Here is a 13,976-nt window from a genome sequence, read left to right as displayed (position 1 = left end):
TTCCCCGGGGACAGACAGTCCTCAGGAGTTGAGAAGTGAATGGCACAATGGCGAGAGCAGTGAGCATTAAGGAGAGCTACAGTGGCCTACATCTTCTCATACACGGAAGAGGGAGTCGCAATGAGGAAAGCGTTGTGACAAAGAGAGGGTGCAAGGTGTGGTGACACGTACAACAAAACAGGGCTTAAGGTAAGGAGACAGAATGTGAAAGCAGAAACAGGGACTCTCCCGTGCCCCAGTAGAGTGAAGCCTCTGCTCCCAAGGACCATGGGGAGGCGGTGTGCTGGAGAGAGCAAGAAGGGGGAGGGGGCAGCCAGACGCAAGGCTGAGGGATCAGGGTGTGGCGGGCCACCTGCTCGCAAATGAAATTTAACAGAAATGTAGTTCTATGCTCTCCTTTACACACTGCTGTCTTCCTGGGGCAGACAGGCCTGAGCAGTGAGGACAGACACTACATAGCTCTCATGCTGACCATTACCATCTGGCCCTTTCCAGACAATGTCTGCAGATGCCTGGCATAGGCGTGTCTGTGGGGAGTGGGCGGTCTCAGCAAGGCGTGAAGGGAGGGGCTTAGCCAGGAGGATACCTAATTAGGTGTGGCCCAGAATTCTAGGTATTTGGTGTCAGTGGAGAGAAACGGGGAGAAGAACAGCATGGGCGAGTCCTTCATACCTAGAAGGGCTCTCTACCAATCCCCGTCAGCACAGAGTGCTGGGTGGTGTGTCCACGCTGTGAGGCTGGCAGTTACTGAAGAAGCTCTGTGTTAGAACTGGGTCCACTATCACAGCCAGCCAAGTGATGGCCAGGGCAACTTTTGCATCTTGAGCAATAGGCTCTTGAAGCATCTTATGTGCCAGGGAACCAGCCATGGGAATGGGGCTCAGGGTGTAGCTGGAGGCTTAGCTTTGCAGAGCTCAGAGGCAGGCAGGGCCAGGCCCCAAGGGTCATGGGCTGGATATAGTTTTCAAAGTTATCTCTCATGGACCTCCTCAGCACTGACAGCAGAGGCAGGGCTGAATGCCCAGGCTCTGAGCTACACACTTCTTGTGGTGCCTCGGGAGAAGACTTTAAATAAGCGTTCTGGCTGAAAGAAGCTTTCCCTAACATTCACAAAACCCCAACTTATACACCTCAGAAAGGAAAAAACCTTTTGCAGCCTCAGGCAGATCAGATCTGCGGTCTCCCAATTCTTTCCCTCAGTTGAGCAAACTGAGTCTTTGTGTGTTGCACGCACATGCCCTGAGTCTTGGGCAAAAGGTGCCAGAATTAGGAGAGTTGGGTACACGAGGAAAAGCTCTTCCCGCTGAAATCTAGATCCCTGAAACCCAAAGAGCCAGAGGCCAGTTTGCAAGCTGATCAAACAACTTTCCAGATCCAAGCCAGACTTTTTCAGTGTGCATTAAAGAAAGTGACAGGCTTACTGGAGGACATCCACAGAATGGTATTCCATGAGGGAACAGTTGTTTGGGGCTTTCCTCTCCTCTCCGCCCCCAGCTCGGAAAACTTTAGTAAGGGTCTGCTTTTAAAATTCAAGATGTAGGAGGGGGAGATGTGCTGGGCTAGGGGTATCCGGTGCACATCACCTGGGTTAAAAGCTGTGTCCCTGATTCCTGAAGGATTGGTTCTGCTGTCCTGCATGGCTGGGGCATGACAGGCGTGACAGGCATGACAATGCAGCCAGGCATTAGTGTTGACATAATGTTCTTGTGGACTGTGTGAAGTTTATCTTTGTTCATTTAAATGCTGATTTCTCTACCACTATCTGGTTTCAATCTGGACACTGCATTGTGATGTTTATTCTAAGTATCTCCTGTCTCAAGTTCAGGTAAACATGTCACCATTTGCTCTCTGTATTGCCAATAAAAACCAACTAGCCAATGCTGAGCGATGACAGAGAATAGGGTGAGACATCAGGGTCCAGTGAGGAGAGGAGAACAAACAAGAAGAACAAGATGGATACACCAGGATGAATGAGCCTGACCTTGTATAATGTAGGAATGGGAGGAAACTATACTAGCTTGGAGGTTTGGGATGGGTAATTATTGCTCCTCGCATTGTGCTGTAGGCTTATTTAAATAGATCCTAGTCTCTCTGTGTGGTTCTTTGGGCATATACCTGGGTAAGGAGTAATTGTTGATTTATTAAAAGAATAAATCAGTATTAAACATTAATAATTATTCAACACATTAGAGATTTTTAGAAAAGAAGATAACAAGACTCCAGAGAGCCCCCGAGAACCAGAGATATAGAGCCACCATCCCAAACAGGCAGTGAGGACGGAGCAGAAGGCTTTGTGGCTGGCTAGAATCTCTTGATTCTAAGGAGCCCTTATTTCCTGGGGTGTGCAGGACCAGGAAGCTCACAGAGAGAACTCTGAAGTCCCCTCTATATTTATTTACCTCTTCTTCTCACCAGACCAAAGAGACCATTCCACTTTGGGAAGGAAATAAATACCTCTTATCTCACGCCGCCAGAATAGCAATCAGACATACAAAGGGGCGGTTGGCTGTAGTCAGACTGCCACTTGACTTCTAGGAGGTCTCAAGAAGTCTTCCCAGAAGTAGCTTCAAAGGAAGGTATGGGAGGAAAGCATTTCCAAGGAAGGAAGAACCCACTTCCTACTGTAAAGGGGCTAAAGGAGGGATGACTAGAGAGAAGTGATGATCACATCCTCCAGATTGCATTCTCTAGGAAGACAAGCTGGGCGGTTTAGAATTGATGTAAAACTCACAGGGCTAATATCCCTGGCAAAGGGAATCCAGCTGCTAACTGTGGTTTCATGTGAGATCAATGAGGGATACTCCAAAGGCCGTAGCAGACCACAAGCCAAGCACGTGTTATTTGAAAGAATCCCAGGTGCATCTCAGGTCAGAGCCCAGAGCCCAGAGTTTGGAATGTGGACTGACCCCATGAAAAGTTGTCCAAGTTATGGCAGGAAGGAGCCACGTGCTAAGGGCTGAAGCAGGACAAACAGACAAGTGTTGGGCAGTGATGCTCTACCTCCTGTGTCTGGCCAGGAAGGTGCTGAAGCCCACCTCTAAGGCTCCCACTAGTCTTGTCTCTACTTCTCATGCTCCAGCCAAGGCCATGAAATGGGCAGAGCACATTAGCGATACCCAACTCCTTCTATAAGCCTGAGAAGAAATGCAGTGCCTGCCTAAGGCAAAGGGTCCCTGCAGGCCACAGAGCCTCCACCACGCCCAGAAGCATCGGCTCTTTTCTGCTTGCTTAATGAGTTCCCAGGAGACTCAGACCTTAAGAAAGACGGCAAATTTCAAAGGGTTTAGAGGGTTGAGAACATCCCACCTTAGAAGATAGCTGTTAAGGTGTGTTCGGTTTATTTAGGCCTTAGTTTATCCCGTCGGGAGTCAAAGCTAACAGCCTTCACATGAGCACACCCTTTCCCAGTCTTTGAACCAGACCTAGACCTGGCTAATAAAGAGCAACCTCAGTGCTCCTCCTGTCTCTTGAGTATGCTCAACTTCATGTGGCCAAGGTGCACCGTCCATGGACCAAGCCACATGAGACAAGACAGAAAAAACATCTCAACCTTTAGGAGCAGTCTAGATGGCCAGGATATGGAAACCACCACGAAGACCTTCTTTGCTCCTGCTGTCCTGCAGTGATGAAAGATGGTGTGCTCCTTAAAATGACGAGCAATGGGTGCTCTGGCAAAGCTACCAAGGCCTGGGTCTTCACGCGGATAGTACAAAGGATTCACCAAAAATAAGCTCCCAGGCTAAGAGCCTCCTGTCATCCTGCACTTGGCACTGGAGCCTGCCAGACTCAGGAAAAATGATCGGCAGAGTGGCCGCGATGGAAGTCAATGTTAGACTTTCAGTGGTACCAGCTCGGAGGAGGAGTTGGCTTGTGGTTGCATTGGAAGCTGCTGTAAAAGTGGCTCCCTTTTCAAAACACTCATGTATTTCAAACACTGAGTTGGAATTCCATTCTCTGTCCTAACAAGTTAGGCTTCACTCATATGCCTGGGCCTGTCAGGAACATGTAGTGGAAGTTTTGGTTTCTTTAAAAACTCAGTTATGTTATATAAGTACATTTTGGTTTTAATCCCAAATGTGGGATATGGGGCTGCTTTTAGTTTATCCACAGGTGTTAACTATGATCACCTCATACAGGCATGGAGAGGGATCTTTGCTAGTTGCAGATAGTTTAATTCTGAAGATTCTGAGAGGATATAAAAGCCAGAGCACCGAGAGGAAAAGGAGTCCGAGAAAAGAAGAAGGCTGCTGCTCCCCAGGTTGTTGCTGGTTCATCCTTCTGCTGTGTTTGCTGTTGCTGGTTTCCAGACTGCTGGATGTCCTGACACCGAGATTGCTTTTGCCCCCAAGGAACCTGACAACCCTAACCAGCCAAAAGTAGTAAAAAGACCTATGCCTCCCCTGCTCACCATGAGTCTTCTTTCTCTCCTGGTGCTGGGGGGAGGGGTTGGAAGGGAGTTAGAGGTATAAGAACCCAAATAAAGTAGATAAAAACTATGCCAATAGGAACAGGCATTTTGTGGGGAATCTTTTGGGAAGTTACTAACTTATTCTTTTCAACTGTCTCAACAAGGCAACACTTTGCTCCTTCCTGGTCAGGAGGGTGAGCTCTAAAAAGTAAAGCACAGAGACAAGAACACTCGTTCTAAGCCGGGCATGGTAGTGCACGCCTTTAATCCCAGCACTTGGGAGGCAGAGGCAGGTGGATCGATGTGAGTTCAAGGCCGGCCTGGTCTACAAAGTGAGTCCAGGACAGCCATGGCTACACAGAGAAACCCTGTCTCGAAAAACCAAAACCAAAACCAAAACACAAAAAGAACACTCGTTCTTAGGAGGGCACTTGGCACTCACTCTGATGTAGGTGGTGACTGTGTCTTTCCTAGTTGTCTGGGGTCTGACCTCAGTGAAAGTAGAGGTCTTAAAAGAATGGGTGCACAGGAAATGAAGTGGGGCGAGGCCAGCCATTTTAATCAAGAATGTTGCAGGGCTTTTGTATAAACAAAGGTTGTACTGTGTGTGTGTCTGTGTGTCTGTGTGTCTGTGTGTCTGTGTAACATTTGCATAAATGTTTTACAATTTGGTGAAGAATAAAAAAAATCTAAATACCTTGCCATAAAACACAAGTAACATAGTATTTGATAGAAAAGACTCCGAGTAAATATTTCTTACAAATCCCTCTTATTTTTGAACATTTGCTTTCTTCAGACTCATTTAGATGGCTCTAATTTTCTATCCTGTGTTGTAGTAAGAAATTGCAGCAATAGAGAGGAGGCACCAGCTTAGTAGTGGCCGACTTAGTATGCCTAAGAGTTAATGATTGCACCTGTTTCATTTGCCTGCTGTAAGGTGAGCCTGCTTCTCTGGAGCTGGTCCCTTGGCCAGGAGATTGCCTGGTCCCATTGCAAGGTTCAGTCTCCACTCATGCCAGAGACTTGCTCTCTTGATCAGGCGAACACTTCTCTTAGGAGGAGGCCTTCATTACTATTTTACATTCTGCCTCCTTAAGGGAGCAACCTTACAATTATTTAGGAACCAGACCAGAGATCAGGGCTCCCCAAACGCTTTTGGTATCATTGGCTTCTGGCCAAGAGTCCCAAGGACATTTCCGGCTAGTAGTCAAGAAAAAAACTGGTTATTTTTCTTTGAAGAACTTACTAACTTCTAGATAAAGAAATCATGGCTTCCATTAAAAAAAAAACTTAACATTTATGGGAGTTTTATTTGTCTTTATATTTTTAATTTTTATTTTTGAGAATCTCATAGCTATATACAATGAAATATAATTATACCGATACCCCATTCTGTACCCACCTGGCTCCCCCATATCCTCCCACATCTCCCTTCCAGCTTTATTTCTTTTTATTTACAAGCCACTGAGTCCAGTCAGTTGGTACTACCCATATATGTAGGAGTGTGGGGCCATCCACTGGAAACGTTACCAGTGTCCACACCCTCACAAGAGAGCAACTCTCCTCTCTCTGCAGCTATGAGCTGCCAACAGCTCCTCAGTAAAGCTCAGGCCTGAGGATCACCTGCCCCATCTATGCTAATATTTCTTGTGTAGGTAATGACAGCTGCTGTGGGTTCATGAGTGCTCCAGCCATCTCCTGTGCACAGGATGCTATTTTTACAGCGTTCCTCCTCCTTGGACTCTTGCATTCCTTCTTCCTCCTCTTCTATAATGTTCCTTGAGCTGTGGTGATGGTGGTGTGTGTGTGTGTGTGTGTGTGTGTGTGTGTGTGTGTGTGTATGTGTGTGTGTAAGGGTTGATCTGGACATCCTGCTTGGGGCCAAGCTCTCAGTTTCTTATTCTTAGATCCCTAGGACACTACTGCAGAGCAGCATGCTTGGGGAAGGGAGTATCTGGTCTTGGTTTGGGTACCCATCACCACAGCCGTTGAGACTTCCCTGTTTTCTTTACACCCAATTACCTTGAATAGTCTGGGGGGTAAAAGTTGTGTTATGTAAATATGTTTCTGTTTTAATTCCAAGTGTGGGATTTTAGTTTGGGCTTTAGTATGCCCACAGCTGATAATTGCCTCCTGTAGGGGATAGTCTTTGTCTAGCATGGAGAGGGACATGACCTAGGACACTGAGGGATAAAGGAGAGAAACTGTGGTGTGCAGTGGTAGTTGTGGCGTGTAGCATGTAGCATTTTGGAGAGACCAGAGATAGACAATGTGGGGGACAAAGAAATGTTTCAGCGAGGTTATTCAGAGGAGACTGCTTGCTGCGGTTGCTGTTAATGGATATTGGTATTGTCCCCAAATAACCCAATTGACCCCAAACAGCTGGGAGAAGTAAAGGAGACTGTGTCCCCTCTCTCCCTAACCTTCTTCTCTCTTACCCGGGGTTAAGGGTTGGTGGAAAGGAAGTAGAGGCTTCAATGCCACCAAATAAAATAGAGTTAAAACAAGATCACCAAGTGTCTGGTTTTCTGGAGACACAGCACAAAGCCCACTGTGGAGGTGAGGATGGAGATGCGGTTGCATGCATGTGTATTCTGTGGTTCTGTGGACCACAGTCTGGCAGCAGAATGCATGTCATGTCCCAAACTCATAGATGGCCTGTGCTAGCAGGTTATGTAATGGCTCAGGGATATAGCAAAAAAATTGGTCAGGTGTGTGTGTGTGTGTGTGTGTGTGTGTGTGTGTGTGTGTGTGTATGTGTGTGGTTTATGTGGTTTGTGTGTATATGCATGAGTGTGTAATATGTAGTGATATATATAGTGTGTGTACATGTGTGTGATATATAGTGGGTGTGTGAGCATGTGTGTGATATGTAGTACGTGTGTTTGCATGCACTTGTACTCATGCATAGTATCATGTATAGGCATGCAAATACACATTTCTTTGTTCATGTATATATACACAGGTGTATACGTATGACATGCATGCATATGCACACACACTGACATGTAGAAGGAGCAGTAAGAGGTTCTCTTCATTAATAATTTCTCTCTTGGTAGAAAGTCTGACTTCAAAGTCATTTTTAACAGATCCTTTCATTGGCATGAAGGCAAGTTCAGTTAGATCACATCAGAGGCAGGAATACAGAAGGAAATAGGCATGTGTGGGTAAGGTTAGGAAAAGGAACAAGACTTCTGCACTTACCCTACAACCACAATTATAAAATCTAGTAAATTCCAACCGTTGCGGAGGTAAGCGTTGGGGTGGAAGAGAAGTCCGTAGGCAATTACTTTTAAAAATGCTTCCACGGTAAAAATTATGAGGAAGAGATACTCCACTCGTTCCTAGAAAGCGAAAATAGAAGAGAGAGAAATAAATCATTATGTTCAAAGATTTGAGAGTTCAGAGGCAGCAGCATTCACAGGCAGCATCACACTCAGCACAAGGATTCAGCCTGTCACAGACTGTGTGTCCCAACAAAGCCCACGGTCTGCAACGTCACTGGTGTCATCGCGTGTAAAAAAGTACATTGTGATGTTTTCTCAGTGATGAAATGACCTAATGACATGCTTCCCAGAATGCAATGCTGTGGTCAACAATGGTGAGCATAGGTGAAAGAGGCCTGGACACACAGCCTGAGAGCTACCCAAGCAACTCCATAGCCTACTCCAACATCAGAGCCCTAGCCTACGGAGAGTAAAGAATTTGTTGCTGTTGTTTTCAAACGCCCTTGTTAAAAGGTAATGTAAGGTACTGCAAGAATTCACCTTCCTCCTTCCACCCCCAAAGTCTCATTTAAGCAGCTAATGTTTTGTCGTGGTTTCTAAAGTAAGAACTCATATAGTCTTGATCTCCAGGGGAGTAATGCCGGGTCAGTGGAGGTTACTGAGAAGCGGGTGAGCAAAACCCTAGCAGTACTGTGCCATGATCCTGTTAACAGGCCACCAAGGGGAGCAGGCTGGGTTTGTGGAGGGGACCAGCTGGCATCCAAATTAAAAAGCAAACGAACAGAGGCAATAACGTGGATCCAAACATTTGAGATCTCTCTTGTGGGAAAATGGCTTTGTGTCCAAAGACACACTCTAGGTGAGCAGAACAAACCAACCCAGGAGGAGCTGAGCAGGTACGAGGTGGTGAATACAAAAGCCTGCTGCTGTTTTTTCTAGGGGCAGAACTGCCTTTTCTCCCCTAAGACCTAGAAAAAAGAGCTGCACGTAGCATGCGGCTCTTACCCTGACCACACTGACCCTGGTGGCTCCGGGGGGCTCAGCTGATTTCTTCCTTAACCACCTTCCATCTTCCTGCCCTAGTGCAGGGCCTTGGTGGCACCACCTGGTGAGGACTGCTTCGGTTGCCTGCATGCTCCACTGCTCATCTCTGCACGAGCCTCAGGATGCCTCTTCCCGGGATAGCAGTCTATCTCCTGTCACAAAGCAGGCCAGGCCAGCTCACAGCCTCCAGAAGGCACTCAGCTCAGCATCCTATTGCCCATTTTCCTCCCTCTACCAGGTCCTGGAGAGCTCACGGGAGATCTCAGGGCCACACACACATACAAGCCACATACCAGAGAGGACCACTGCCTGTGATGGCCTGCCACTTCCTACTTGGCCTTCTGTTGGGGGTCACTTTGAGTAGGAAACTGTCAGGACAGATGCCCAGGATTCCTTGCTATTCTTCCCATCCCTAGACATGCAGGGAGCCCTGGGCTCACCGTGAGTCATCCTGGCCGAAACAATTTGAGGCTTCCCTGTTAAAACTTACAGCTTCTAGGCCCCACTCAGAAGTGCTAAAGTAGGCCACCTGGCTATAGCATATAGGAATGTGTGATCCACACAATTCTAGGGGTGTCTGAGACGCCTCAAAACCTAAGAACTACCAACCCACGCGCGGATGAAGGCCTCAAGCGGATAGTGATCATGGGGAGCGGATGAAGGGGTTGGGTTTAATCAGAACCTCATGCCCTCTACTCCCTACTTGTTTGAGCACCAGAAAGTCGGCCGGTGGGTGTGACTGGCAGCCTTGTTCTAATGAGTGGGATCAGTCTACCCAGCACGGTGGTGGGAGCATGTGTGTGGGTTAGCACAGAGCTTAGCATGTTGATGGGAAAGGCAGGTTACAGAAGATGCTACTGTATAGCCTGACGGTGGAGAAGGAGCTGCGGCCACTCAGTCCATCTCCACACTCCACCCCAGGGTAGCTCAGAGCCAGGCGACACCTTCATTTCTATTCATGCCCCCCCCCCAAACCTCTGCAACTCTATTTCTATCACCCACACTCCCCAAACCTTCACAGAATCTCCGCTGAAGGTGAGGTGACAAGGAAACCAACAGGAACGAGCTGAGGAGATACCGCTAGGCTCCATGTGTTTTCATACATTCATAAACACCCTCGTTGCTTCTATGTTTTTATTCACTTGCCCACTCAGATACCCAACTACTGTGCATACATGCACGTGCCTATCCATTCATCCATCCCAACCCTCCATGGATTCAGCTGTCCGTACATCTATTCATTGCCCATCCACATCCATCCATTTCACCCCACCACTCATGACCGCTACAGTTACCGTCAGATGAATTGTGTGGCTTGGAGGCCAGACATTCCAGGAGGAGAGAAACCGCAGGGGGCTAGGGAGAGGATAAAGCCAAGGAGGAAATTCAGGGTGGCAGAAGCAAGATAGATGGCGTTTTGTGGACACGCCTGGCCTCTGGGGCTATGTTGAGAGAGGGATCCACACAGGAGCTACAGACTTATTAGACCGGACTGGAGACATTGGGGATGAGACGTATGGAGGAGGGGCTTAGGGTAGATTTCAGGCAGGACTCCCTGAGGCTTCCCAGAGAGGTCACAGACTAGGGAGAGGAAGTCTGGAGGATGATGCAACTGAGTAAGGAAGGTTCTGGAAGAAGTGATAGGACCCTTGCTTAAGTCATGGAGTGGCTTATAGACAGTCTAATTAACCTTCCCCACGACACTGAAAAGAGACCGAGGCCAGGGAGAAACCAGACATATATGGGTGGACGTCCAGGCTTCCTGACCCTCAATACAAAGATCTGTTTGGCTCATGTTGCCCACTGGGAACCACAGAAACCTTCGCACTGGTCCCCACTTACTCTCAAAGAATGGGTTCAGATCCCTGTGGTAAGTTGTCTAAAGATTCAGGAGAGGCCTGAAAGGAGCCCATATCTTCAGTGTCTTTAATCTCAGCATTTAGGAGGCAAGCAGGCAAATCTCTGCATTCTAAGCCAGCCTGGTCTACATAAGGCGTTTCAGGCCATCCAGGGCTGCATCATGAGGTAAACAGTGGCCAGTGTGAAAAGAGTGCCATGTTTAGAACGAGGCCAAGAAAGGGGAACGTTAGGTGATGAGGAAGGACAGGATGCAGGCAATAGGACACAAGTCACGAAAGAAGACACAAAGCAAATTGTTTTTCTTGTTTTAACACTGCCCTGCCCCCACTCGGACTCCTGTCTCTGTCTCTTTCTGTGGGTAAGTCCGCAGAACTGTAATTGACAGTGAAAGCATAAAACCCTACGCAGAGCAGAACTCCATGGATTCGAAACAGCTATTTATGGAGATGCACAGGGCTTGGGACTGAGCAAGTGCTTGTCTGAGAGGCAGCCTTAATCTAGCTGTGTGATGTTTTTACTTATGAGTTCATTACATCAGAATGACAACAAATGCAGAGGGTCCGGGAACCAGTAAAAGGGGGTCTGGATTAGGATCCAGAGAAGGGACAGCTAGCTGCCTTTAGTAACGAGCCTGGGATCCAGCTGTGGCACAGCCAGTGAGATTGGGTGTTGAACAAACTTCGCAGCCAGCTGGCTGAGCCCTTCCCAGCATCCACTGACCTGCCACCGAAACATCTAAGGGCCCACAGGGGATGAGTACAAGCCGAGTTCACCAAAGGTCATTCTTGTGGGTGGCCGGGTGCCTCTGGGCCCTGCGCGTGCGCGCACAAACACACAATCTTTCACAGCCCTCCTAAGACCTCAGCTCTGACACCAGAGGGCTGAGTTTGTGCCTGCATTCTGAGCAGCACACAGCTCCCTGGGGATGTGATCTAAGTATGACGTGTGGTCCTGTCCCTTTCTGTGATGCTGGGACTTGAGAAATGTCAGAAGCCAACTCAAGCAAAGGCCCCTGCTGGCAGCATTCTGGCTGGAGGAGGTACGGACACCTGCAGTGGAGGCTACAGGGCAGGCTGCTGCAGCTGCTAACACTGAAACAGTGTCTCCGGGCTCCCTGGTACCCTGCCTGCTCCTCGGACAGCAGTGGGTCCTCCCTGCCTGGGTCCAGCACAATGGCTGCCTTCTTCCTATTACTTTTACTTGCAACTCAACACTATTGCCTCCCACCCTCTTCTTTCACTTGTCCCCTTACTTTCTTCTCTCTTGGGCCATTTTCTAGCTCATTCTAGCTCATCTACTGACAAAGTTGCACTCAAGTCTTAAATATTCAGAAGAACTGAGTATAAAGAGCCATGGTAAAGAACATGACATTTTCCAAATGCCTATAGAGTTTGGCATAGATACATATGGATTTTTGCATTTTTCCATTTATCTTTCATTTATGTACATCTTACCCATTCGACTACATGGTGGGCTCCCAAGGGACACACAGTCAAGGGATGTTTCAACAACAATAATAGTCAATCATTTTGATTCTGGCACTGGGTAGCGTGTGTCTTTAGCCAAGTTACTTCACTTGTCTGGATCTGTTTTATAACATGAAAACAAGAAGAAAATCCATATTGCTGCACTGGGCCCTGAGCACCCCAGGCTGTAGAAAGTACAGAGAGACAGGGCAGGGGAGGTCAGTGCAGGAGGACTCTTATATGTTGACAGGGCTATGCTAGCTTTGGCTCCCAAGAGGCCTGACCCAGGGGAATGGAGTCCATGGGGTCCAGTCTGATAGGCTGTTAACAGAAAGCATGCACAGAATACAACGCCCTCCCTTTCACCAGCCAGCCTGAAAGACCTTTATCAACTTAATGTGTTGGTGTCTGCCTAGGATGTAATCCAGAGGAGGAACACTGCTTGTGCCTTTTCTTATAACTTAGAACCCCATCTTCTGCCTCACCGAAGTCCAGTAGTGAGTAAAGATGGCAATCTCAGGTCTGGCTAAAGTCAAGTGAGTACCAGGGAGTGAAAGGTACCCATCATCAGTGAAATTATTGTTCTTTTTGTGCTCGGGAACACATACATGAGCAGAAGCCATGCCGGGGTAGGTTTTCTAGGACAGCCATGGAGAAGCAGGCAGCCTATTCACACGCGTGTGCTTGTGCACCACACTGAAACACCTAGGAGGAACCGAACACTACCCTCTAAAGTTAAGAGCTCACACCCAGAGAGCCTGTGGGTACCAATGAAAATTTATGTAAGTGTATTTATCAGAGCTGCCAAGAAGTCTGCCCCAAGCAGAACTGAGGAGCTCAGTTGGTACAATTTTACCTCAGTACAAGGTACACAGACAACAACACACCAACCCCACTCCACCCAGCATGCCAGATTCCAGGTTGCTGCATAACTCCAGCGCCATCCAACCCGACCTCTAAGCACAGCCTTCTGTCTGTTCTCCAGCCAAGAAACCAGGCAGCCAGGACACCTTGGCTCTATGCTATCAGGTTCTTTTCTCACGCCTCACAGATATTTCCTGAGGTCTGTCTGCCTGAGGATGCGTGGCTGCTCTCTCAGGACATCGATGGGCTTGTGGAATACATAACACTGGAAGAATGAAGGCTTATGTGCCCAGTGCTCTCTGGACAGAAGAGGAGGGCCCATCTAGGTGAGTGTATTTGTTGGGGGTTGATCTGGTGCTATGTACTCTAATGCTAATTACTGCCCCCCCAACCCCAAGATCTGGTTGTTGTCCCAAGTACATTGTCATATACACTGGTCTCTGTTGTGTCAGTTTTGCTCTTCCTAATTTAAAGTTGATAAGTTAATAAAGTTGCTGAAGCCTGTAGCTGGGCAGAAAAGATATAGATGGAGCTTAAGTTCCCAGGGCTGAGCATCTCAGAGGGCCCAGGATGCTTGGAGGAGGAGAGAGAGGAAGCAGATATGAAGCAGGAGGAGAGGAAGCCGGAGAGAAGGAAGTCACCACGAGGCAATGGGCAGTAGGGACCATGAGCACGTGGCCATGGGGACTGGCCTGATGGAACAGAAGCAGCCCAGACAGGAACGACTAAGGCAAGTAACATGGGGGGTGTAGCCGGGAAATAGCAAAATAGCTTAGAGGGTTGATATCTGTCCAATTACCATCCTTTAAAGCTTTTATAAATATAAGAGGTCTCTGTCTCGATTATTTGGGAACTAGCCGGGACAGAGAAGCCCTCTGGAGTGTAATACTCATTTCCCAACAAATGTCTGGTCCACATAATGAGCTAACAGTGCAACTGTTGCTGTCCATACATTGCTTGGGAGAAGCCCCATGTTACTAGGCCCTTAAGTAGATCAGGAGCCACCTCCAAGCATGATTAGCAAAGTGGGAAGGAAGCAGAGACTCTTAGAGTGAAACCAGCTCCCCATCTGGAATCCCCACTGGTGCCTGAAATGCAGCAAGAAAG

At 47.9% G+C, this 13,976-nt stretch overlaps 1 protein-coding gene across 31 annotated transcripts in view; it reads right to left on the bottom strand.

Annotated features, from left to right (window-relative positions):
* Positions 1-13,976, bottom strand: part of CACNA1C (calcium voltage-gated channel subunit alpha1 C) — a 557,751-nt gene that overhangs the window by 194,910 nt on the left and 348,865 nt on the right. For all 31 annotated transcript variants that reach the window (XM_084766402.1, XM_084766399.1, XM_084766397.1 and 28 more), the window contains exon 4: positions 7,613-7,752. In XM_084766402.1, coding sequence (XP_084622528.1) covers positions 7,613-7,752 — 140 coding nt within the window. The remainder of the gene's footprint in view (positions 1-7,612; positions 7,753-13,976) is intronic.

Source organism: Acomys minous, assembly GCF_964271855.1.
Source record: "Acomys minous genome assembly, chromosome: 17".
In the NCBI taxonomy this organism is placed as follows: domain Eukaryota; kingdom Metazoa; phylum Chordata; class Mammalia; order Rodentia; family Muridae; genus Acomys; species Acomys minous.
The sequence above is the reverse complement of the archived record's forward strand: the minus strand, read 5'-3'. Positions and strand labels throughout refer to the sequence as shown.